The sequence below is a fragment of the Kogia breviceps genome, chromosome 2 (genome assembly GCF_026419965.1).
Source record: "Kogia breviceps isolate mKogBre1 chromosome 2, mKogBre1 haplotype 1, whole genome shotgun sequence".
Lineage (NCBI taxonomy): Eukaryota > Metazoa > Chordata > Mammalia > Artiodactyla > Physeteridae > Kogia > Kogia breviceps.
In genome coordinates this window covers 140,757,146-140,781,523 of record NC_081311.1, presented here as the reverse complement: position 1 = coordinate 140,781,523, position 24,378 = coordinate 140,757,146, and the positions used below count along the sequence as shown (strand labels likewise).

The 24,378-nt window shown below is 37.6% G+C and overlaps 1 protein-coding gene across 7 annotated transcripts in view; it reads left to right on the top strand.

The window, feature by feature from the left end:
* The window catches only part of METTL8 (methyltransferase 8, tRNA N3-cytidine), a 136,956-nt gene that overhangs the window by 46,963 nt on the left and 65,615 nt on the right, over positions 1 to 24,378 (top strand). For all 7 annotated transcript variants that reach the window (XR_010839130.1, XM_067026274.1, XM_067026277.1 and 4 more), the window contains exons 3-5: positions 9,153 to 9,244; positions 19,554 to 19,924; positions 21,524 to 21,573. Coding sequence is in view for 6 of the 7 variants with exons in the window: in XM_067026274.1 (XP_066882375.1) it covers positions 9,153 to 9,244; positions 19,554 to 19,924; positions 21,524 to 21,573 (513 nt within the window). In the remaining variant the exon portion in view is untranslated. The remainder of the gene's footprint in view (positions 1 to 9,152; positions 9,245 to 19,553; positions 19,925 to 21,523; positions 21,574 to 24,378) is intronic.

Sequence of the window (24,378 nt, the reverse complement as noted above, 5' to 3'; positions counted from 1 at the left end):
TGATGGCATCTTACAATTGTAATTGGAAGTGTTTTTTTCTTTCTTACTGGTACAGAAAAATAATGGTCTCTTAGATTTGATGAAATAGGATAATTACAATTTCAAAGTACATTGTCTTAATTGTGCACTGTTTTGAGAACTATTACATTTATTTTACTAATACAAAAACTAAAAGAATAGAAAATATAAATTTCCACTGCCATACATCAAGATTAACATTTGAATATTTGTTATATTGTTAGAAAAGCATGAAAACCTTTTGTTATATGGATAAATAGGCAACGGACATAAAAGATTGACCCAGAAGGAAGTACATGTGAACATATGGGAAAATATACAACAGTAAAAGAAATACAAATCAAAATAATTTGGTACCTTTTTAGAGCTACTAAAATAACACCAAAAAAGAAAGAAAAAGAGATAGAAATTTAAGATAACACCCTATCCTGGTAGTATTGTAAGTTAATACAATTCTGGTTATATTTCTGTTTATTTTTTGTCTCATCTGTTCTTTTATTTTTCTCTACTGGCTTTGTGGCTATACATCTTTTGATTATTTTTTGTATGTTATTTTAGAGCAATAGTTTCAAGCATTTTGGTCTTAGCACCCCTGTACACTGTTAAATCATTGAGGACCCCAAAGACCTTTTATTTATGTGGATTATATCTATTGATATGTTCCATATTAGAGATTGAAACTGAACATTAAAATATTAATTCATTTTAAAACAATAATAAACTCATTACATGTTAACATAAAATACATATTTTCATGAAAATATCTATTTGCTCCCAAAAAATATAGTGAAAGGATTGCATTGTTTTAAATGTTTGTAAGTCTCTTTAATGTCTGACTTAATGGAAAAAGCTGGATTCTCATATGTGCTTCTTCATTTAATCTTTTGCATAATGTTTTTAGGTTGAATTATATGAAGGAAATTTGGTCTCACACAGATACGTACTTGTAAAAGAGAGGAGTTTTATAATAGCGTCTTAAGATAATTTTAGATTTTTTTCTTTTTTTTTTTTTAGCTGTGCCCCCACATCTTGTGGGATCTTAGTTCCCTGACCCGGGGTTGAACCCTGGCCCTTGGCAGTGAAAGCGCAGGAGTCCTAACCACTGGACCACCTGGGAATTCCCCATATTTTTCTTTCCTTTTTTTAAAAGAAACTATTTATTTATTTATTTATTTATTTATTTATTTATTTATTTATTTTTGGCTGTGTTGGGTCTTTGTTGCTGCACGCGGGCTTTCTCTAATTGCAGCAAGCAGGGGCTACTCTTCATTGTGGTGCACAGGGGTCTAATTGTGGTGGCTTCTCTTGTTGCAGAGCACGAGCTCTAGGCGTGCGGGCTTGCTTCACTAGTTGTGGCACACAGGCTCTAGAATGCAGGCTAAGTAGTTGTGGCGCATGGACTTTGTTGCTCCGCGGCATGTGGGATCTTCCCGGACCAGGGCTCGAATGTGTCCCCTGCATTGGCAGGTGGATTCTTAACCACTGTGCCACCAGGGAAGCCCCCCATATATTTATTGATACTACATTAAATCTCAGCAGCAGCAGTTTCTTAGTTGCAATATGGAATATGAAACCGTATCAATGAACTTTTGGTATTGTGCTATATTATAATCCATTGTTATACCTTATACTTTTTAAAAAATAAATTTATTTATTTTTGGCTGCGTTGGGTCTTCGTTGCTGTGCCCCGCTTTCTCTAGTTGCAGTGAGTTGGGACTACTCTTCGTTGTGGTGTGCAGGCTTCTCATTGTGGTGGCTTCTCTTGTTGCGGAGCACGGGCTCTAGGCACGCAGACTGCAGTAGTTGTGGCTCATGGGCTCTAGAGCACAAGCTCAGTAGTTGTGGTGCACAGACTTAGTTGCTCCATGGCATGTGGGATCTTCCCAGACCAGGGCTCGACCCCTTGCCCCCTGAATTGGCAGGCAGATTTTTAACCACTGCACCACCAGGGAAGCCCACACCTTATATTTTGAATTTTTTTTTAACCTATGCATCATTTTATGATATCATGTATGAATTCTTTGGAAAGTTTAGTTCCCTGTTTTATGTAGATTAGGAGGACACATTTCATTATACAATATTCAAAAATCACATGTTAATACACAATTATTCCCATCAGGAAAAATCTCTTAAGTATTGGGAGCTATCAAACTCATGGTGGTGGACGCAGCCTTTCCAAAATCCTAATTTTTGCTTGAAAGCACAAAATTTATCTTTGACAGCAAATACTTTTTCTCTTCTTAAAGTGATAGGCTCATTTTGTTTACTTTTAAGATGCCAAATACTCAAGTCTGAATAGCTGTAGTTTGTCTACAGTTGCTCTTTCAAGTAAAACTAGCATTCCATGAAAAAAGCATATAATTTAGTTCACAATGCAAACAATCATACAAGTACTTTTCTACAAGTCAGTTATCAGACTTCAGCGTGCAGCTTTTTGCATGCCTCCCATTTTGTCACATAGAATATTAAAAATATATTTACCAAAGGGTAATATATTATCCTCCTCCTTCACATGCTAAAACTTCTGATTATCTGGTAGACGTTATGGATGATATGTGGAATCTGGGTTATGTTGTCTTCCTTAAAAGGTGTTGAGGTTTTTTTTCCTGGCAAGTGGTTAAATTATTGCCAAATCTTCTTGGTCAAGTCAGATTTAATTTTAGGTGCTGTTCAGGTGAAATTATTTTGATACTTTTCTGAATCTAACGTGGTTCTTACTCCTATAGCGTGGCATTTCTGGGGTCTTAACTGAATACCTGAAGTGTTCAGAGAGGTCTCTCCACTCTGGCTTATCCAGAACTCCAGTATCTCCAAGCACTGCACTGCACTGCCTATGCAGACTTCAGTGGCCCTCCCCTTTGTCCAACCCCCTCTTGTTCAGTATTCTGCTGCATGAAGTCTCACCATCTCAGCAGCTCTGAACCTTGATTTCTGCCTTCTCAACTCACAAAACTGCCACTCAGTGAGTCAGCCAGGCTCTGCTTGGCCTCTACCTCTGCACCACAGTCTAGAACATGTCCCAGACAGAAAGCCAGGGTAAATGTGGGAGCTGACGTTTTGTGTTTCTCTTCTTTTAAGGATCACAGTCCTGTGCTGTCTGAAGTGTAGTCCAGTGCCTAAAAGCAATTGCTTTATATACTATTTTATCCAGTTTTATTATTGTGTATAGCAGAAGGATAAGCCTATTTCTAGGTACTCTGTCATGGCTCAAATCACAAGTCCTTTACAGCAGTTTTAAGCCATAATTATGAAGATTTTGTAGCTATGTAGAAGAGTGTTTGTGTGTGTGTGTATCCATAAATACAGGAAGGGATCTTGAAAAATTAAGAACTGTTAATTGATTAGGATATTTAAACTAAAGGTAAGACTTTTTCTCTTTAAATTTTTCTATTAATATAATTGTAACTATGTAATAAAATGACTTTGTTATGGAATTAAAGATTACTGAAATAGTTTTAAGGTGAAACTAATAAACTTTATTTCTTCCTTTTACCTAACAATATTTTAAATTCACTAGGCACCTAATACATTTGTTAAATTTGTCTTTAAATTTTGTTCTATAATGATACTTTTTCATACACAGTAAATGACCAAGACAGAAAAACATTTTATCTGCGTAGCTTACACTGGGTACTTTGGTTTTTATCTGATTGTTAAAAACTGTAATAGGAACTGACACCACATTCAGCAGTTTTCTATAAGTAGGAACCTCAGAAACATTAGTACCCAAGCTAAATGACTGGGGAGAGAGTGTGTGTGTTTTAACCTTTCAAAACCAAACCAAATGCATGATTATTTAGACTGTTATTGCCATCAACTTAAAGCTAAAGCACGGAATCATCATTCAATTGCACTATACATATAGAAGGAATATGAAATCACACACACACACACACACACACACACATACATATGAACTGAAGTCATAGGACTCATGGCCACTCCAAAATTACGACTTAATTCTACTAGCCTTGGTGTGAAATTTTCTTTTTCTTTTTTTTTAACATCTTTATTGGAGTGTAATTGCTTTACAATGGTGTGTTAGTTGCTGCTGTATAACAAAGTGAATCAGTTATACATATACATATATTCTCATATATCTTCCCTCTTGCTTCTCCCTCCCTCCCACCCTCCCCTGTCCCACCGCTCTAGGTGATCACAAAGCACCGAGCTGATCTCCCTGTGCTATGTGGCTGCTTCCCACTAGCTAGCTGTTTTACATTTGGTAGTGTATATATGTCCATGCCACTCTCTCACTTTGTCACAGCTTACCCTTCCCCCTCCCCATATCCTCAAGTCCATTCTCTAGTAGGTCTGTGTCTATATTCCCATCTTGCCCCTAGGTTCTTCATGACCTTTTTTTCTTCTTAGATTCCATATATATGTGTTAGCATACAGTATTTGTTTTTCTCTTTCTGACTTACTTCACTCTGTATGACAGACTCTAGGTCCATCCACCTCACTACAAATAACTCAATTTCGTTTCTTTTTATGGCTGAGTAATATTCCATTGTATGTATGTGCCACATCTTTATCCATTCATCTGTTGATGGACACCTAGGTTGCTTCCATGTTCTGGCTATTGTAAATAGAGCTGCAACGAACATTGTGGTACATGACTTTTTTTTTTTTTTGGCGGTAGGCGGGCCTCTCACTGTTGTGGCCTCTCCCGTTGCGGAGCATAGGCTCCGGACGTGCAGGCTCAGTGGCCATGGCTCACAGGCCCAGCCGCTCCGTGGCATGTGGGATCTTCCCGGCACAAACCTGTGTTCCCTGAATCGGCAGGCGGACTCTCAACTGCTGCGCCACCAGGGAAGCCCACATGACTCTTTTTGAATTATGGTTTTCTCAGGGTATATGCCCAGTAGTGGGATTGCTGGGTCGTATGGTAGTTCTATTTTTAGTTTTTTAAGGAACCTCCATATTCTTCTCCATAGTGGCTGTATCAATTTACATTCCCACCAACAGTGCAAGAGGGTTCCCTTTTCTCCACACCCTCTCCAGCATTTATTGTTTGTAGATTTTTTGATGATGGCCATTCTGACCAGTGTGAGGTGATACCTCACTGTAGTTTGTTTTTGTTTTTGTGGTACGCGGGCCTCTCACTGTTGTGGCCTCTCCCGTTGCGGAGCACAGGCTCTGGACGCGCAGGCTCAGCGGCCATGGCTCATGGGCCCAGCCGCTCCGTGGCATGTGGGATCTTCCCGGACCAGGGCACGAACCCGTGTCCCCTGCATCAGCAGGCGGACTCTCAACCACTGCGCCACCAGGGAAGCCCCTCACTGTAGTTTTGATTTGCATTTCTCTAGTGATTAGTGATGTTGAGCATTCTTTCATCTGTTTGTTGGAATCTGTATATCTTCTTTGGAGAAATGTCTATTTAGGTCTTCTGCCCATTTTTGGATTCGATTGTTTGGTTTTTTTTGATATTGAGCTGCATGAGCTGCTTGTAAATTTTGGAGATTAATCCTTTGTCAGTTGCCTCATTTGCAACTATTTTCTTCCATTCTGAGGGTTGTCTTTTGGTCTTGTTTATGGTTTCCTTTGCTGTGCAAAAGCTTTTAAGTTTCATTAGGTCCCATTTGTTTGTTTTTATTTCCATTTCTCTAGGAGGTGGTTCAAAAGGATCTTGCTGTGATTTATGTCATAGAGTGTTCTGCCTATGTTTTCCTCTAAGAGTTTTATAGTGTCTGGCCTTACATTTAGGTCTTTAATCCATTTTGAGTTTATTTTTGTGTATGGTGTTAGGGAGTGTTCTAATTTCATACTGTTATGTGTACCAGTCCAGTTTTCCCAGCACCACTTATTGAAGAGGCTGTCTTTTCTACACTGTATATTCTTGCCTCCTTTATCAAAGATAAGGTGACCATATGTGTGTGGGTTTATCTCTGGGCTTTCTGTCCTGTTTCATTGATCAATGTTTCTGTTTTTGTGCCAGTACCATACTGTCTTGATTACTGTAGCTTTGTAGCATACTAAAAATCCTATCTTATTTTTAAGATTTCTTTTTCTCAAATTCAAGTTTTCAGGAAAAATATTCAGCATATTTTATATTTTCTTCTCACTTCTCTTTTTTTAAGAAAACATATATTCTTTTTTATTGTAAAGATTGCTGGGTTTTCCCCCAAGAAGGATAGCATAAAGTTTTTTTGTTTGTTTGTTTGTTTGTTTTTTTGTGGTACACGGGCCTCTCACTGCTGTGGCCTCTCCCATTGCAGAGGACAGGCTCCGGACGCGCAGGCCCAGTGGCCATGGCTCACGGGCCCAGCCGCTCCGCGGCACGTGGGATCCTCCCGGACCGGGGCACGAACCCGTGTCCCCTGCATCGGCAGGCGGGCTCTCAACCACTGCGCCACCAGGGAAGCCCTAGCATAAAGTTTTAATGACCATTCTTATATGTCTTAAACATGCAGTATAGTTTTTTTTATAAATATGGTTTTTAAAAAGATTATCTCTAGTTGAAGCAGCTTTACAATATTAAGGAAATTTTAAGGCAGTTACTCTTAGTTCCACTATTTTACTATAATTGTTTTTATTTCACCCAGTATGTATATTATTTTATATAGTTGTGATTATAATACATATACAGTTTGGGGATCTGTTGTTTTAACCTCATGCTATTTCATATATACTTTTCCATGTTGTTGCATAAACTTCATATCTATCATTTTAAATGTCTGTATAATATTCCTTTGAGTTACCATACTTTTTCTATTATCCTATCAGTGAGGTTGTTTCCAGTTTTTTGCTATTATATTTGGTATTCCAGTAAATACTGTTGTACAGATACTTCTCTGTACAGAACTTCTCTGGGTTTTTTTTACTGGCTTTGTTACAATATATTCCCAGAGTATAATTTGCAAGTCAAACAGTATGAACCATTTTTTTCCTTCAGTAGTGGTGGTGGTGGTGGTGGTGGTAGTTGTTGTTAGATACCTGATTATTTTCAGTTTTTGTTAGTTGTCTCTATGCTTAAATTCTATTGTAATTGTATTTGTTACTTATAAACCTGAATGATTCTTATTGCTGTCTGTTGGGTTTGGATATACATGAATCAGACTCTTCTAATGTTAGAACCTCCATAAAGCAGCTGGTCTGGAGGAAGTCCCCATAAATACATAGAAACATTTTGTAGGTTTCTATGGGGATTCTGTAACTATATAGTGGAAAATCTGTTCTCTTGGGGCTAAGGGTATAATATCCCCCTCACCTAGCAGTTAAGAAAATGAAGCAACATAAAAAACAGTATAAGGAAGTTAGAGCAATTTAAGAAATAACTAAATCTATTAAATACTCAGGAAGAAGCAAGTTAAACTAACAGTTTAAAACAAATGCATAAGGGTGAAAACCATATATGCTCTCTTTGTCTCAGAGCTTGATTATTTTTACAGGGAAATGGACTGTTCTATTTTCCTTGTTATATTTTTTAGAAATTCATAGATGAGAAACTTGTCCCCAGCCTTATTTATACTATTTTTCCAGTAAGTGATTTATTGTCTTTAATGTCATAACTGTCATATAATAATATTCTCTATATATTTATAGGTACAGAATATATTTATATATATATATATATTTTTTTGTGTGTGTGTGTGGTATGCGGGCCTCTCACCACTGTGGCCTCTCCCGTTGTGGAGCACAGGCTCCGGACAAGCAGGCCCAGCAGCCATGGCTCACGGGCCCAGCCGCTTCGCGGCATGTGGGATCCTCCCAAGACCGGGGCACGAACCCGTGTCCTCTGCATCAGCAGGCGGACTCTCAACCACTGCGCCACCAGGGGGGCCCTAGGTACAGAATATAAAATGTAGTTACCAGCTCCAAGTTATGTATGTGATTGCTCACATATATTAAAATAAGTCAAAGCAAAAATTTGTTCTGATCTCATTCATTAAAGCAAGTGATAAAGCTGTTTAGTGATTATTTGCGTTGTAAATGATTGGGTTTTATTTGAAATAACAGTGATTAAATTTTCATCTGTGAAACTCTGATTTTTACATTATCATATACTTTTCCTGGGAACTTCAGTATACCAGTTTTGATCCTTAAACGTAATCTCTCACCTTTCAGTGGTGTATTTATAGCCAGGTCACTGCAATATACCCTCTCATATCTGATTACATAAACATGACTTAAAATAGTACCGAGCTTATCATCATTCCACCCAAAGCAACTCCTTATTCTGTCACTGTTGCCCCCACTTTCATCAGTACTCAGTTTTAGTACCTTGGAATCATTCCTGACTCTCATTCTTCTCCCTTCAATATCTAGTTAATCTCCAGGTCATAACTATAGTTTTCTTTCATAGTGTCTTTCCCTCTACTCTGCCTTCCTGTTTCCCATTGCCACCACCTTAGTGCTGGAACTCATTACTCCTAGACTACTGCAACAGACTTGAATTTTGGGTATGTGATTTCTTTATTGATAAGAAAAATGGTTTATTCCACAAAACTACATCACCTACTTATAGTCTTACCTATTGCAAAAAACGAAACATAGACTTTGTAAAAACAAAACAAAACAAAAATCACCTCTTTTCTATAAAGATGTTGCTTCTATTCCAAGAAAGATATTTTGGTGTCAGGAAATAATATTCTCTCATATAGATAGAGTAAATTCTGAAACTGAAAATACTTATAGAAAGTGCCAGATCTTAGAAAGATGACCTTCTTATATGCTATATCAAGTAGTTTATCATTTAAACATAAATGAATCCATACACAGAAATTAAGGCAGCTAATAAGAATAGTGCAAAAGGAGTATGAAAAAACTATTAAAGAATTCCCTGTTCATAAATTAACAGAAAAGCAAACAAATTTAGCCTTAGAATGAAACACAGCAAACCATACCAGCACCCAGATAAACATGCACCATGGTGCTCCTGGGACACCACTCCAGCAGTTATCTCCAGAAGGTGACTGGGGCTTGCAACACACCCAGAGTTAGAAGAACCGTAGGCACTCCAGGGTTGCACCGGCACTGTTGCAAGGAACGTCTGACACAGAACGTATTCATTTGCCTTGGAATTTGTTTGTGTTATTTGCCTTTGACTAATCTAGAATGAAAGAGGTATCCCTTGTCACTCTTTTTCTGCCTTCAATTTTGAAGCATGTTTTATAATCTTCATTTTTTGAAAGGGATCACATGCAGTGGTCAAAAGAAGAAGAAGAAGCAGCCAGAAAAAAAGTAGAGGAAAACTCAGCTGTGCGAGTCCTTCTGGAAGAGCAAGGTAAAGCAACTACATGTTGTGTCTCCTAGAGCCTGGCTTTCCTGTTTGCCCTTCCACTGATTCAGTTCACACCTCAGTCTCTTTTCCTCCTAATTGTGCCACTACTTTAGAGAGTTCTTAGCTTCTACCTTTGCTAATCTACTTGTTCCTTTGGGAGAATTCCCAGTTATTCTAGTGTAGTGGAACCAAAGTTAAAGAAATAAATTATGTATTCACCCTATAAGTATAATCTCTTTCTATAGTCATATTATTGCTTTCTCTGGGAGATACATAAGGGTGGCATTTCAAACAAGATATGAGAACATAATTTAAAATTTTTCCTTTGGTTATGCATCTTTTAGTGTGCTGTTGTACACTTGACCTGCTAGGAATATTCAACAAATTCAAAAACTTTGAGCAAAGAAGGTAAAATCATATCAGAATGTTTCTGGTCTTTTATTGAACATAAAGTTTCAATGAGGATTTGAGGTACTTTTCTTGGAGGCCTTTGATATTTAGAGTTTAATTTAGGTAAGACCTTGCCAACCTTAAAAACGGCTTCTAAAGTATTGGCCTATGCTACAGTCACAGAACTAGAAAATAAAAACTGTGAGTGAAGATGTGTAGAAATGAAGCCCTTATATGCCCCGTTAGAGTAATTATAAAATGGTATAACCTCTACTGAAAACAGTATGGAAGTTCTTCCAAAAATTAAAAATGGTACTACCATATCATCTAGCAGTCCCACCTCTAGATATATAGCCAGAAGAATTGAAAGGGTCTTGAAGAAATATTTGCACACCCATTTTCATAGCAACACAATTCACCATAGCAAAAGGTAGAAGCAACCCAAATGTCCAACAGATAAATTGATAAACAAAATGTGGTCTCTTCATGTGGAACATTATTCAGCCATAAAAAGAAATGGAATCCCTGTCACATGCTATCATCTGGATGAACCTTGAGGACATTATGTTAAATGAAATAAGCCAGTCACAAAAAGACAAATACTATATGATTCCACTTATATGAGGTACCTAAAGTAGTCAGATTCATAGAAACAGAAATTAGAATGGTGGTTAGCAAGGGCTGAGTGGATGGGGGGAAACACAGAGTTGTTGTTTAATGGGTATAGGGTTTCAGATTTGCAGGATGAAAAAGTTCTGGACATCTGTTTCACAGCAATGTAAATATACTTAACACTATTTGTCTCTTCACTTAAAAATGGTTAAGATGGTAAATGTTATGTGTTTTTTACCTCAAATTTTTTTTTAAAAAGCACACTAAAAAAAATTTGGCCTCTGTCCTTCTCAATGCATAGCTGGGAACCGACAGGCAGTTGGCCCAACACTTACACTCTCTAGAGAGGATTTTCCTACCTTTTTTTTCTTAAATGATTTCTCCTTTAAAACAGGTTGTTTTTTTTTCTTTAAAAAAAAACAAAAACAGCTTATTGAAGTACCAGTTACCCATAGAAATTAACACAATTCATAAATGAGTTTTCATAAGACTCACTGAATTTTCCCAAGACCCACTTTAAGAAACAGAATATTACCAGTAACCCAGAAGCTTCCTCATGCTCTGTCCCAATTACTTTCCCAAACCCCTAAGAGTCTACAAACAGCAACCACTATTCTGGCTTCTAATACCATAGGTTAGTTTTGCCAGAACAACTTGGTTCTGGTCATCATCATTTCTTAATCACTCATGTAGCACTGTCAGTGTACCTGTTAGATAGAATGAGAGGCAGTAAACTATGGCCAGGGCCAAATCCAGCCCACTGCCTATTTTTATAAATAAAGATTTATTGGAACACATACTCATTTGTTAACATTGTCCATGGCTGCTTTTTTTTTTTTTTTTTTGCGGTATGCGGGCCTCTCACCGTTGTGGCCTCTCCCGTTGCGGAGCACAGGCTCCGGACGCGCAGGCTCAGCGGCCATGGCTCACGGGCCCAGCCGCTCCGCGGCATGTGGGATCCTCCCGGACCAGGGCACGAACCCGTGTCTCCTGCATCGGCAGGCGGACTCTCAACCACTGCGCCACCAGGGAAGCCCCATGGCTGCTTTTGAGCTGTATCTACAGAGTTGAGTAGTTGCAACAGGGACCTTATGTAGCCCACACAGACTACTTACTGTCTGTCTGGCCCTTTACAGAAAAAGTTTGTCAACCCCTGAGATAGAATTTTGTTTCCAGATTGATCAGCTGTCCTGAAACTCCCCAGAGAAAGATGTTTGCATTCCTCTGTGCAAGACAAGCGTAGTGAAAAGCACTAATCTCACTGGTAGTTAACTATTGTTCTGGTGACTTTAGTCTACACTTGAGGCTAAAGTTTGAAGCAAAGGTAGCTGTTGAAACTTGAGCTAATGAGAAAGCCCTCATGAGCTGCCCTTTGCCAGTGAAAGGGGTAGTGTGGCCCTGTCTTATCCTCTGGCATCATTTGTTATTCCTCAGAGCTAGTTTTCCTTCCTTGCTGTAAGCATGAATATGTCCTGGAGGATAGACAAGAAAGAAGAGCACCTGATCCACAGTAGAACCATTTTTATGAAGCCATTTTTATGGCTGGAGCTCATTTTTATGAGCTCCAGCCATGCAGTCCCAGAGTGGGATGTGGCCAGGGAGTGTTGGGGCTGAATTTGAGAGTGCATACCGGTGGCAGTTCTGCTCACAGATCAGTCCGCACTGCATTCCTTTGCAGGAACTCTGTCACACTGTTTCTGAGGAAGTATAATTTTGCTTCTTTGCCAGCAGCTGCACAGACATATTTTCCACATTACTCAAGCTTCTGCTAGTGGCCACCTGGATGTGACAGAGTCAAGCCTAAACAGAATTAAAAGATATCAGTCATCTTAATTCTTTTCCAGGAAGTTAAAAATTACCCACAGTATATTTCCTGAGAATATGAAAAAACAAGGATTTTTTTTTCCATGCTCTTTTGAGTATTTCTGTTTAGAACATAAATAGATGAGCAGTGCTGATAATGTTCCCTTAAAGGGCTCTGGACTGCCTATTTTGGCCTATTTATGTTAACAATGAACTTGAGTGAAGCTAATGAGAAGGTTATTTTCAGGCCTTGAAAACCACAGTAAAGGAAAATGACAGTTCCCACAGAACCATAATGTGACTGAAATAGAAAGGTGGTGACTGGCCTTTCTCTGTAGAAGCAGGAAAAGCAGACTGGAGAGGGCTGATGATACTGCTTTGAAGCATTTGGTTTGCTTATTAGATGTGCAGTCTGTTTCTGAGCAAGTTTTCTGGCCGCCGTGGAGACACAAAACAAAAGAGTTCATTTTAAAATGACTCAAAGTGATCAAGGCTTCCACTGGGACCCCTCTGCATCCTGTCCTCCCTTCCTACCTCCCCCCACCCCCCCATAACTCCACTCAGTGCAGTGGACTTCACACATGTCAGAGAACTGCTACAAGGAGAGGAGCACACAGTGAGGGTGACCCTTACATCACACTTAAGCAAGGTTGCACAGAGCAGCAGTTAGGGTGGCAAAGAAAGAAAACTTCTGTCCTGAGGAACTATGTTGAGTGATGGGACATTACAGTGAGAGTAAACCCAACCACCCAGTCCAGTCTCCACCAGGGATCATCGACCTGCTAGTCTGCAGAAGCCTACGTGAGGCTTCTAATTGGATATCTAATGTCTCTGATGAATATGGGTCGAGGTGAATAGATCCGTTTAAAAGCTCTATTCCCAAATGTTGTGAAAACCCAAAGGAAGCTGTGACCCATTTCTTCTCCAACTGCCCCTGTTAATCACCATCTCTTCTTATCCAGGAGGGTCCTAAGTCTTTGAAAGAGCCAGTTTTCTCCCATCATCAAGTATTCCATTTGCAGCATAGTATACGGCATGAGCATTCTCTACTGATTTTATCTTACTTATTTTAATGCCACTGGGAGGAAATACTGGTTCTCCCATGCTGGCCAACTCTCTGGCAAGTTTCTTTTGGTCTCTGTGTGTCAGTCTGTCCTGTCACTCCCATTTTCCATTTGTCACCTATTGTCTCAGCCTTTGGTGAGAACTGAAGTCCGGAAACACCCTCACAATTCTGAAAATAAGAACTTATCCATCACAAATAAGACAGTCTTTTGCTGTACAATGGTTGACATGAATTCATTTCTGTGATTAAAATGTAAAGCATCCGGGCTCTCATTAGCAATATTTCTTTCAATTAGATGCCCAGATTAATGATTTTTAATTCCACATTTCCTTTTGGTAATTTATTTTAAATTTTATAATAGCTCAGATTTCTTTTTAAAGCAGGTTAATTCAGAGAAATGAGAAAGATACATTTGGCAGTTTTTGAGTTAACGTGATTATAATTTCCTAAAAACATCTCCAGTGTGTTATATCTCAGCTGGTAATTTAGCAAATGTAATGGGTTTTTAAAAGTTAATAACAAATGCAGCTGCTATTCTTACTTTAAAATACCCTTGTAAATAACTATCTACCTAGGATGAGTTATCTATGTCAAGAAAAATAGTCAGAGAATTCCAGTATACCTTCCTTTGTGAATACCTTACCACTTGAGAGTGTCCTATGTGAGAAAAAAAGAGTAGCTAAAAGTTTTGTGTGCTGATAAATTTAGGGTACTTGTTTGTAGGTCAGCTTTGATAGTTAATTTCATACAGTGCTCTTAGAAGTATACTTTAAATTTCATAACTTTAAGAGTTTTCTTTTATTAGACAATTAACTTTATGAGTGACATGTGGAAATTTCCAACTTTGAGAGCTCAGGTGTTTGTGTAATTGCTGTGCAAAAATAGCTTTAAATTGCCTTTTGTATAGGGAGGGTGGGAGGTAGGGAGACGCAAGAGGGAAGAGATGTGGGAACATATGTATATGTATAACTGATTCACTTTGTTATAAAGCAGAAACTAACACACCATTGTAAAGCAATTATACTCCAATAAAGATGTTAAAAAAATAAAATAAAATAAAATAAATAAAATAAAAAATAAATAAATTGCCTTTTGTTACACTGCAACTTAGAATAAATTTTCATAATACATATTAATCATATCGTATATGTCAGATACATATAAATGGTTTAATTCAATTTCTTAGTTGTTATATTCAGTGTGATTCAGAGTGAATTCTGAATATTTAAGTATGGTTAGTGTGTCACGGTCCTTCTTCCCCTCAGCAGTATTGAATTTAATAAATGAATAATTGAGAAGTTGCTTCATCTGGCTGTGGTTAAACAGATCACTACATCCCTTTTACGGCTATTGGCAGAGAGCAATTAACTGAATTGGCAACCTTGGAGAGTAAAGGGAAAATTTTCTCCTCCAAGAAAAAATTGATCATTTATATACCTGTTTAGAAAATCAGTTGGACAAGATGAAGACAGGGCAGATTTCTCTACACTATATTCTTTTTTTTTTTTTTTCTTTTTTTATGACATTTTTATTGGAGTATAATTGCTTTACAGTGGTGTGCTAGTTTCTGCTATATAACAAAGTGAATCAGCTATATGTATACATATCTCCCCATATCCCCTCCCTCTTGCATCTCCCTCCCATCCTCCCTATCCCACCCCTCTAGGCAGTCACAAAGCACTGAGCTGATCTCTCTGTGCTATGCAGCTGCTTCCCACTAGCTAGCTATTTTACATTTGGTTACATTATATTCTTTTATCATTATTGGCCTGAACTTGAGTTGAGTGAACAGTAGGATTAAGCTAAATTTTTCACTCATGGTCAGAAAAGTTGCTCTTCCAATTCCCCTGTTATCACAGATACTCTTGCAGTTCAGGAAATTAAATTATATGCTGGAGGTGTTTACCTTGGCTCATAGCCATAATTATGCATTTGATTGAGCTTCCATGGGGTCTCTGAAGCTGTTATACATTACTGGGAACTGTGGAGTTGCCAGCATTGATTGAAGGTACTGCTAAAAGCACAACTTTAAAAAGCAAAAAAAAAGTTCCAGCTGATTAGCCTTTATCCCAGACTATCCTGTTTTCTGTTTTGTTGCTGTCCCACAAACCCATCTATTCTCATAGAGCATTTTATGTTCCTGTTGCTCATCATAATTTCATCATACAACCTTGCATAGTTTTTTTGTTTTGTTTTGTTTTTTTGTGGTACGCGGGCCTCTCACTGTTGTGGCCTCTACCATTGCAGAGCACAGGCTCCAGATGTGCAAGGCCCAGCGGCCATGGCTCACGGGCCTAGCCGCTCCGCGGCATGTGGGATCATCCCGGACCGGGGCTCGAACCCGCGTCCCCTGCATCGGCAGGCGGACTCTCAACCACTGCACCACCAGGGAAGCCTGCATAGTTTATTTTTTATATAATTCAAATGGGGTTTAATTAAGTCTGTTTTTCTGATCTGTCTTTATGTAGGTTCACTCCAATCAGCATTATTTTTCCTATTTGGTTATACTGATTATAAGTCATACTGAGGATTTAATTTCAGCTTGATGCTTCATAATGAGAGGAAAGTATAAAATCAGAAAAACAGATTATTTTCAGAGATATTTTAGAGGGGGTTAATCTTGATTTTGTGTTAGAAAGGCAGTATAGTATAATGGTTAAGAGCATAAAGTCTGATAGAATTGGTTCAGGTCCTGGCTCTGCTGGGTGACTTTGGACAAATTTTTTTATCCCCTCTGACCTTGAACTTCTTTGTCTGTAAATTGGAATAACATGTCTATCTGAGAGGTATTATTAGGATTAAATGGGAAAAAAATCCAAGTAACATTTGACATAGTGCCTGGCACAGAATAAACACCTAGTATGTCCTATTGTGCTGCTGTTATTGGTACAATGATTTATGTGATGTTTGTTTTTTTCCTCCTAATTCCTGAGTGGGAAATGCTTGAAAAAGGCTTGAAAGTGTATATATTAGCAGACCTTGACCATCATCTTTTAATAGTAATCAGATCCTTTTTAAAGATTGGATAAGCTAGGGTTGAATTTAGGTGCTTGATATATTTGGTACCTGAACCAGATTCTAGTCACCTTACTGCAGACTTATTTTCTTTATAAACTGTAGAAATTAAACAGTAGTACAGGCTCATACTTATGACAGCAATCTGATCCAAGATTTTGCAGTTTGCAGAACTGAATGTTTAATGTTCTCCATAAATTCATGGGATTTAATAGGAAAGTACATAGACTTTTTAGAGCTTAAACATAGAGATACTCTAATTCAGGGGTCCGGCCCATGGCCTGTTAGGAACCAGGCCACACAGCAGGAGGTGAGCAGCAGGTGAGAGAGCGAAGCTTCATCGCTGCTCCCCATCGCTCCCCATCGCTCGCATTACCTCCTGAACCATCCCTCCCCCCACCCCCCACCTCCATGGAAAAATTGTCTTCCACGAAACTGGTCCCTGGTGCCAAAACGGTTGGGGGCCGCTGCTCTAATCCAACCCCTACTCAAATGAGGAGACTCTTTGGGCAAGTAGAATGAATAATTCAACCAAGATTCTTTATCTTCATATAAGATGTAGATAAAACTTTGCAAAAGAAAGAACTACCTAATAATCGTTAAATTGTTACCAGCACTCCAAATTTCCATCTGATGGTTATAAATGAATATAAAATATGGGCTTTCCTGGTGGTGCAGTGGTTGAGAGCCCGCCTGCTGATGCAGGGGATGCGGGTTCGTGCCCTGGTCCGGGAAGATCCCACATGCCGCAGAGCGGCTGGGCCCGTGAGCCATAGCTGCTGAGCCTGCACGTCCGGAGCCTGTGTGTGCTCTGCAATGGGAGAGGCCACAACAGTGAGAGGCCCGTGTACTGCAAAAAAATAAATAAATAAAAATTTAAAAATTAATGAATATAAAATAAATTTTAGAGTTGCAGTCAGTGTATAGACCATTCTGTGTGAATATTTTCTCTTAATATTATTATCCTTTAAATTTTAATTGCTACATAAGATTACTGTTTTGGGAAGATCCCACATGCCGCAGAGCGGCTGGGCCCGTGAGCCATGGCTGCTGAGCCTGCGCGTCCGGATCCTGTGCTCCGCAATGGGAGAGGCCACAACAGTGAGAGGCCCGCGTACCGGGGGGAAAAAAAAAAAAAAATTACTCTGTTTTGACATGCATGATTTGCTTGGTCATTCCTCTGTTGCTGGCTATTTGAGTTATTTCCACTTTTTCTTATTATAAATAGCACTGCTATGAACATCTTTTATTTCAAGTTACTCCCCTGCTGTCTATCTCTTCCCCTGCCATTTAATTCCGAGGGGGATATTCCCACAAGTTAATCACTTATATTACATTCTAGTTACTTATAGTTAGGTGCAAACTCACTTCACAAGTAACTTGGTATTGGAAACTCAAATGCTAGAGATTTGACTAAATATAGGTCTTCTTAGGTGGGTCACTTTTTATTAAGCAGAAAAATCTTTTACCAGCATAGAGTGAGTTACAAAGAGAGTTCTTAAGATAAAAGGAAGAAGAGAAGGTGCGAGAAGACCCTGGGGAAATTTGACAGTTTCCTAATTCCTCCTGAGTCTGATTTTCGGAATGTTGTTTTGTTTTCTTGCGCAGTATTATCAGGTACACTCCAATTTTTAAAAGTAGAGATAGAACTATTTTAAAGATATACAGCATTTTTAGATTAGTGATAAATAGGCTTCCTCCCATTAATGCAGATGAGAGCATGTTTTGGACTTCAACATCACATAATTCTTTTGTTACAGAGATCTACTTTCATTTCTCAGACCTTAAATACAGATGGGAGTTTCTGACTTTCTAGCAGTCCTGCTGCCAGATACAATTCAGCCCTGATGGGAAGGAAGTCTTGTGGCCAGATGGGTGGAGATCCATGGTGCAAGGCCATAAAGATAAAAGTGGAAAGAAAAGAAAAAATATAAGGGCTTCAGGACAGGGTTCTGTAACAGAGACAAACCTGACTATAGGCAACTGCTTGTTCTGAGGGTAAGGGTTTCTTTAAAATTCTCAAAGAAATTAGTCTGTTGTTTTTGGTTTTAGTTTATTTTTAGAATAGATTGTAATTTCACATAGATCAAAATTCAAGTGAGTATTCTTCCTCAAACCCTGGTCCCCAGCCACTCAGTTCCACTCTTTAGAAGCAACCAGTACTACTAATTATGTGATTATCCTTCCAGAAGTATTCTGCCCATATAGCAGTAAATATGTGTATACATACATGACTGTTTTTCTGTGTATGTACACACATGTATTTTTTTCTTCTTTTGTTTCTAATAAATAGTTGCATCATATACTTACTGTTCTACATTTTGCTTTCTCACCTAACATTGTCTTGAAAATTATTCTATATTAATGGAAGGTTTTTTTAATTTTTTGAAGGCACTTCAAAAATGTCATGTGTCTACACTGGGTGAAAGTAATTCCTAACCCAGGGATTAGGTCTGGTATGTAATAGTATCCAAGAAATGTTTCTTGAGTGAGTGAGTGAGAAAGTGAGTGAATTAATGATTATACTAATTTAAGCTGCAGATAGAAAGAGGCAGAAAGATAAGAATTGCCTGAAGGTCTGAGACTGTTGACCTAACCCTGATGCTGGGACCTAGGGTAATCGAAGGGATGACATCACAAAATGCGTATCTCTTTTTAAATTGCATCAGAAATTCTCTTTAAGGCTTCATATTAGGAGATGTCAATAAGAAGAGGTACCTCTGGAGGTGGGTGAAGAATGGAGTTACGGGATGGCCCCTAGACCCCAGGAGTCAGAACATACGGTCCTGCTTCTGCTGTGACAGGACTCCAGGACCTGGACAAGTGGGTTCATTTCCCTGTGTGTCCTTTCTTCAAATGTGAAACAAGGGGGTTGGAGTAGATTATTTCAATGGACCGTTCTAGCTCTAAGATTATGTCATTTATTATTCCACAATTTCCTGTTTGATTACCAGTTTGCACAGACATTTGTCATGTTGAAACTGCATTTACAGAGACATAAAAAATGAGTTATCATTTCTCTAAGATAATAAAGAGCCTTACAGATTATTGGTAAAAATGTGATCATTAAGACTTCAAGATTAGACTGTAGAAAGCAGTGTGCAATGATTATATTCCTCACAAAAATTTATTGGCTAAACTATTGAGACAGAAGCAGACTTACCAGGGTAAGCCCAAATACCCCACACATTGACACATTTTGTGAGGATTAATACTCTGTAGTTTTAACCTTTAAAAGGTTAAAAAAAATCAGATACATAAAAATTATTATAATATTAAAGTTATCCAATAGTAAATATAATTGTTGTAAATGACTAGTGTATGTAATATATTTAACATTATTTATTAAATATAGTTATTAAAATAGTAACTAATGATAAATATAATTCATAGTAAAATAAATCTTTTTTCTTCTCTTTATTTTAGTGAAGTATGAGAGTGAAGCTAGTAAATATTGGGACACATTTTATAAGATTCACAAGAATAAGTTTTTCAAAGATCGTAATTGGCTGTTGAGGGAATTTCCTGAAATTCTTCCATTTGGTCAAGAAACTGAAGAGAAGGTAAAAGAATTATCACGGAATCATGTAAAAGTTCATGCTGCAAATTGTTTCTCAAAAATGCACTGCCCTACTATGCCTGAAGAAAAAACTCATTATAGAGAAAGTTCTGGCTCATCAGATGGTCAAAACAAAGCAGGATCTGATTTTTCCAACCTAGACTCCAAAGAACACAGAAAAGGACCTCTGAAGACTGAATTGTTTCCTGGTAGCAACGCCACTTTCAGAATCCTAGAGGTATGGTACTGGAGGGGCAAAAATTTTTTAATGTACATTCCATATTACTTTAATAACGATCCAGGATTTTTAGGGGGGAAAATGAGCAAATCTAACTATTAAATAAGTGTTCATATACTTTTGTGCATAAAAATTATTTAAGGGACTCATATCTTTAATTAGTCAGGTTTTAAGTTTGTGATTTAAATTTTTTTATTTTGTCTAACTTCTAACTTGAAGGAAGTTTTTTTGTTTGCTTGTTTTTTGTTGTGTTTTTTTGTGGTACGCGGGCCTCTCACTGTTGTGGCCTCTCCCTTTGCGGAGCACAGGCTCCAGAGGTGCAGGCTCAACGGCCATGGCTCACGGGCCCAGCCGCTGCGCGGCATGTGGGATCTTCCCGAACTGGGGCACGAACCCGTGTCCCCTGCATTGGCAGGCGGACTCTCAACTACTGTGCCACCAGGGAAGCCCTTGAAGGAAGTTTTAAATACCAATAAAGTTTTGGCCTTAATTTCTATCTCTTTCTGTTATTACCCACTTTTAGGTGAAATAGAAATAAGTGAAATGTAATTTGCTATAATCTGATGTAGACCTTGGTTTTCTATTTTAAAAAATAAACCTTTTCCTTCTGATTGTGAAGATAATATATACTGATTACAGAGAATTTGCTAAAGAGAAAGAATAAAATAATCTACAGTCCCATAAACAAGGGATTTAATTTAACCACCATTAACATTTAACTGACTTTTTTCTCCTTTTGTTCATACTGTTTTGTATAGTTGAGCTATACTCTACCTGCATTTTGGGGTTTTGCTTTGTTTGTATTGAACATTATGACATGAACAATTTTCCCTATCTTTAAAAATTCTCTATAAACATTTTCATGGCTGCAAAATACTATGTGGAATACTGTGATTCTACTTACCTGTTTTCACTTGACTGGGCATTTAAATTGTTTTCAGGTTTTCAACAGCAAACTTCTTTGTGTATAGACTTTTCTGCATTTTCTTTTATTATTTGGGTTCAATTTACTAGTCCATAATTTATTTAAAAAATTTTAATACTGTTAAAATATATTGCCAAATTGCTTTCTAAGAAGTTGTACTAATACCAATTCACAGCAGTGTAGGTCTGTTTCATCACACCCTTACTGATTGGAATATTCTTATTTTAGTGCTTTCTGCTTTGTTAGACAAAAATTATACCTTATTTTAATTTGCATTCCTTTGTTAAATAGGTCATATAGTTCTTCAAACGTTTAGAAGTCATTTGTACTTCTTTTGTGTTCTGTATATTTCCTTTATTTATCAGATGCTTTTTAAAAAATGAGCTCTGCCTTTTATCATATTTAATGCAAATGTTTTTTTCACAGTGTGTTTGTCACCTTTTAATTTGGTTTATTTGGAGTTTTGGTATGTAAAAATTTTAAATGTTTCCACAGTCAAATTTCTCAGTGCATATTATTCTTGTGATTTATTTCATTGCTTTTGAGTTTAGAAAACTCTCCTATACCCAGAGATCCAGTAAATTTATTTCAGTTTTTTTTTAATAAAAAAATCTGACATTGGTGAGGAAAATTTAACTTTATTTTCATGATATTTGTTTATTCTTTGATTTTAGGTTGGCTGTGGTGCTGGGAATAGTGTTTTTCCAATTCTGAACACTTTGCAGTGAGTTTTAGAGTTTTCTCCTACAAAATTCTACATATGTATGGGAGGTTGAGAAATTCTGGGAAAAAGTTGTCATGTATATGCCAGTAGTGTTCTTGTTCCCATATAAACAATGACTAAAGGAAATTTCAAAAGAAGTGTCTTGGTCTGAGTGTCTAATTTCATGTGAACTGAGAATTACTCTGAAAATAATGTTTCACAGGCATGGGTTGTCCACCATGAGTTGAAGTAATTTTTTAAGCTTGTGTTTATGTGGATGAGGGAATAAGAAGAGAGTAAGAGGTTTGATCCTTCTGCTAAGCTGGGAATTGCTGAACTTTAGAGATTTATTTACCCCTCCAGGTTACTTAGGTGTCATTTTACACATCGAGAATTGAGTTTAAAGCTTAACACAAAATAAAGTGTAAGCTTTAAACTCATTTTATTTTGTCATCACTTCTGGAGCCGCACCCAGTATAAAACCTTCCTGTGTCAAATGACTGTATCTAGACTTGAAATTGTTTGGAGTTATAGCACCTAACCCTAAGATTCAAAAAGGCAGAAGTAGGGGATAGGAGCAAAGATGTTCTCCTGACCTGCCCTTCCCATTCACCACCTCACCTATGCATTTTAGTAGGTGATGAAGAAGATACACCTTACAAAACTTTAACACCTTTTACCTATGGCTGGTCTGTCAAGTCCCTGTTTTTTTTTAAGTTTACTTGATAGCTTTCCCATTATTTTTCCATTATAAAATCAACATAAGCACATTGTAGAAAGTTCCCATTAGAAGAAAATGGGTTGGGGGGAATCACCCATTATTCCCACCACCATAGCATAGTTGCTGACAGAATTTTTGTTATAATTCCTTTCAGTCTTTTCACTATGCCTATTTTTAAATTTAAGAAAGTCTTTTTTTTTAACTTTCCATTGTGAAAATGTAAAAGCATTCAGAAAAACTGAGTAATACAGTGAATTATCATACACCCACCACCTTGTTTCAACAGTTACTAACGTAAGGCCAACATAATGACACTTTATCTTTAAGTACTTATGATGGATCTCCAAAAAGCAGGACATAACTTCATTGCTATTATAAACCTAACATAATAAAAATTAAGTAATTCCCTAATATCATCAAATTACCAGTTAAAGTGTCCAGCCAAAAGTGATGCTGGCCAGTTTGCAGTTCTGAATGGTCTTTCTCTTTCGGGACTTATTTTCTTTGTTTTCCCTTTTCCAATTTCTGGGCCAAAACTTCCTGTACTTTTATACCACATAGCCAAATTCCTTCACCCCAGTGATCTCTGAACTTGTAATATACATAAATCTACTACACTGGCAGTTGATTATGTGTTACTTTATTACTCATCTCAAGTTATTATTTAGTATATCATTTCTTTATGTCTTATTTCTTCAACTACTATTCATATATTCCTTGAGGTAAAGAGCATATTTTACTCTAATCTAATTTTTCAGGTAGCCTAACAATACAGTATAGATAGAGCTTGGTACGTACTGAGTGATTAATACCTCTGGCTCCCCACTTGTTAGTTGTATTTTTCCCTCTTCTACTTCTCCCTCCAACTAATAATTGCAAGCTCTTGCCTCCTCACCCCCTGACTCTTTCTTTGTGGATATGTCTTTTTTTTTTTGCCTCATATTCATATTTTAGAAATCACTGTAGCTCAATAACCTGAGATAATTAATTCATCTTTAAAAGGCAACCAGTGATTAGCGTTCCAAAGGGAGGATTAGACTTTTTTTTTCCCACCACAGAAATTGTGTTTTATTACTTTTGGAGAGTATAGGATTAACGTTTTACATTTTTAGAATATTTTACCATAATTAGACCTCTGGAATTGAGAAGTCATATCATTCTCCAAGTATCATTTAATTCTTAAACCCCTTGCCAAGAGAGTGCTTGGTGGTGTGGTGGTAGTGGTGATATTTACACCTGTTTGCTGGGAGAAGGGCCAAGGCAGTCAGCCGATTTTACTGAAAAGCTCTGGAAAGTCATTGGGTGATCACAAGACCAACTTGGGTTGCTGATGCAGTGGGAATTCAGTTTCAGAGGTCAACCTGCCATCTGGTAGGACACATGGCAAATGGCACATGCCTTCCTTTAGCTTACTAGACTGTTCTGTATCTTGTGAGTGTTTAGTAACTACTGCCCAAAGATAGACTGCATACCTTTCATAATAGCTAGATGTGCCAGTATCCAGAGAAGCATTTTGAGCTATATGGAAGTATTTATAGAACCATGTTAATTTCTTAAGTTTTTAAGTTCCTGGAAGGCAGAGGCAGATCTTCCTTTAATGATGATAACAATGATGATAATGATGATGGTGATGATGATAGCAACAATAATAAGAATGACTAACATTTATTAGGTGCTTACTCTGAGTCAGGCACCTTTCTAGAAACTTTACATACATGAATCCATTCAATCCTTACAACCAACTTAGGTGCCATATTTATCTCTATTAGGAGTTTGGGATTGACACATATACACACTACTACTATATTTAAAATAGATAACTAACAGGGACCTACTGTATAGCACAAGGAACTCTGCTCAATATTCTGTAGCAACCTAAATGGGAAAAGAATTTGAAATAGATACATGTATATGTGTAACTGAATCACCTTGCTGTACACCTGAAACTAATACAACATTGTTAATCAACTGTACTCCAATATAAAAGAATTAATTTTAAAAAATAAAGATGAGGAAGCCAATTACAGAGAGATTAGATGACCCTTCCATGGTCACCCAACTAAATGGTAGAGCCAGGATTCAACCCTTGGCAGTCTGGTTTCAGA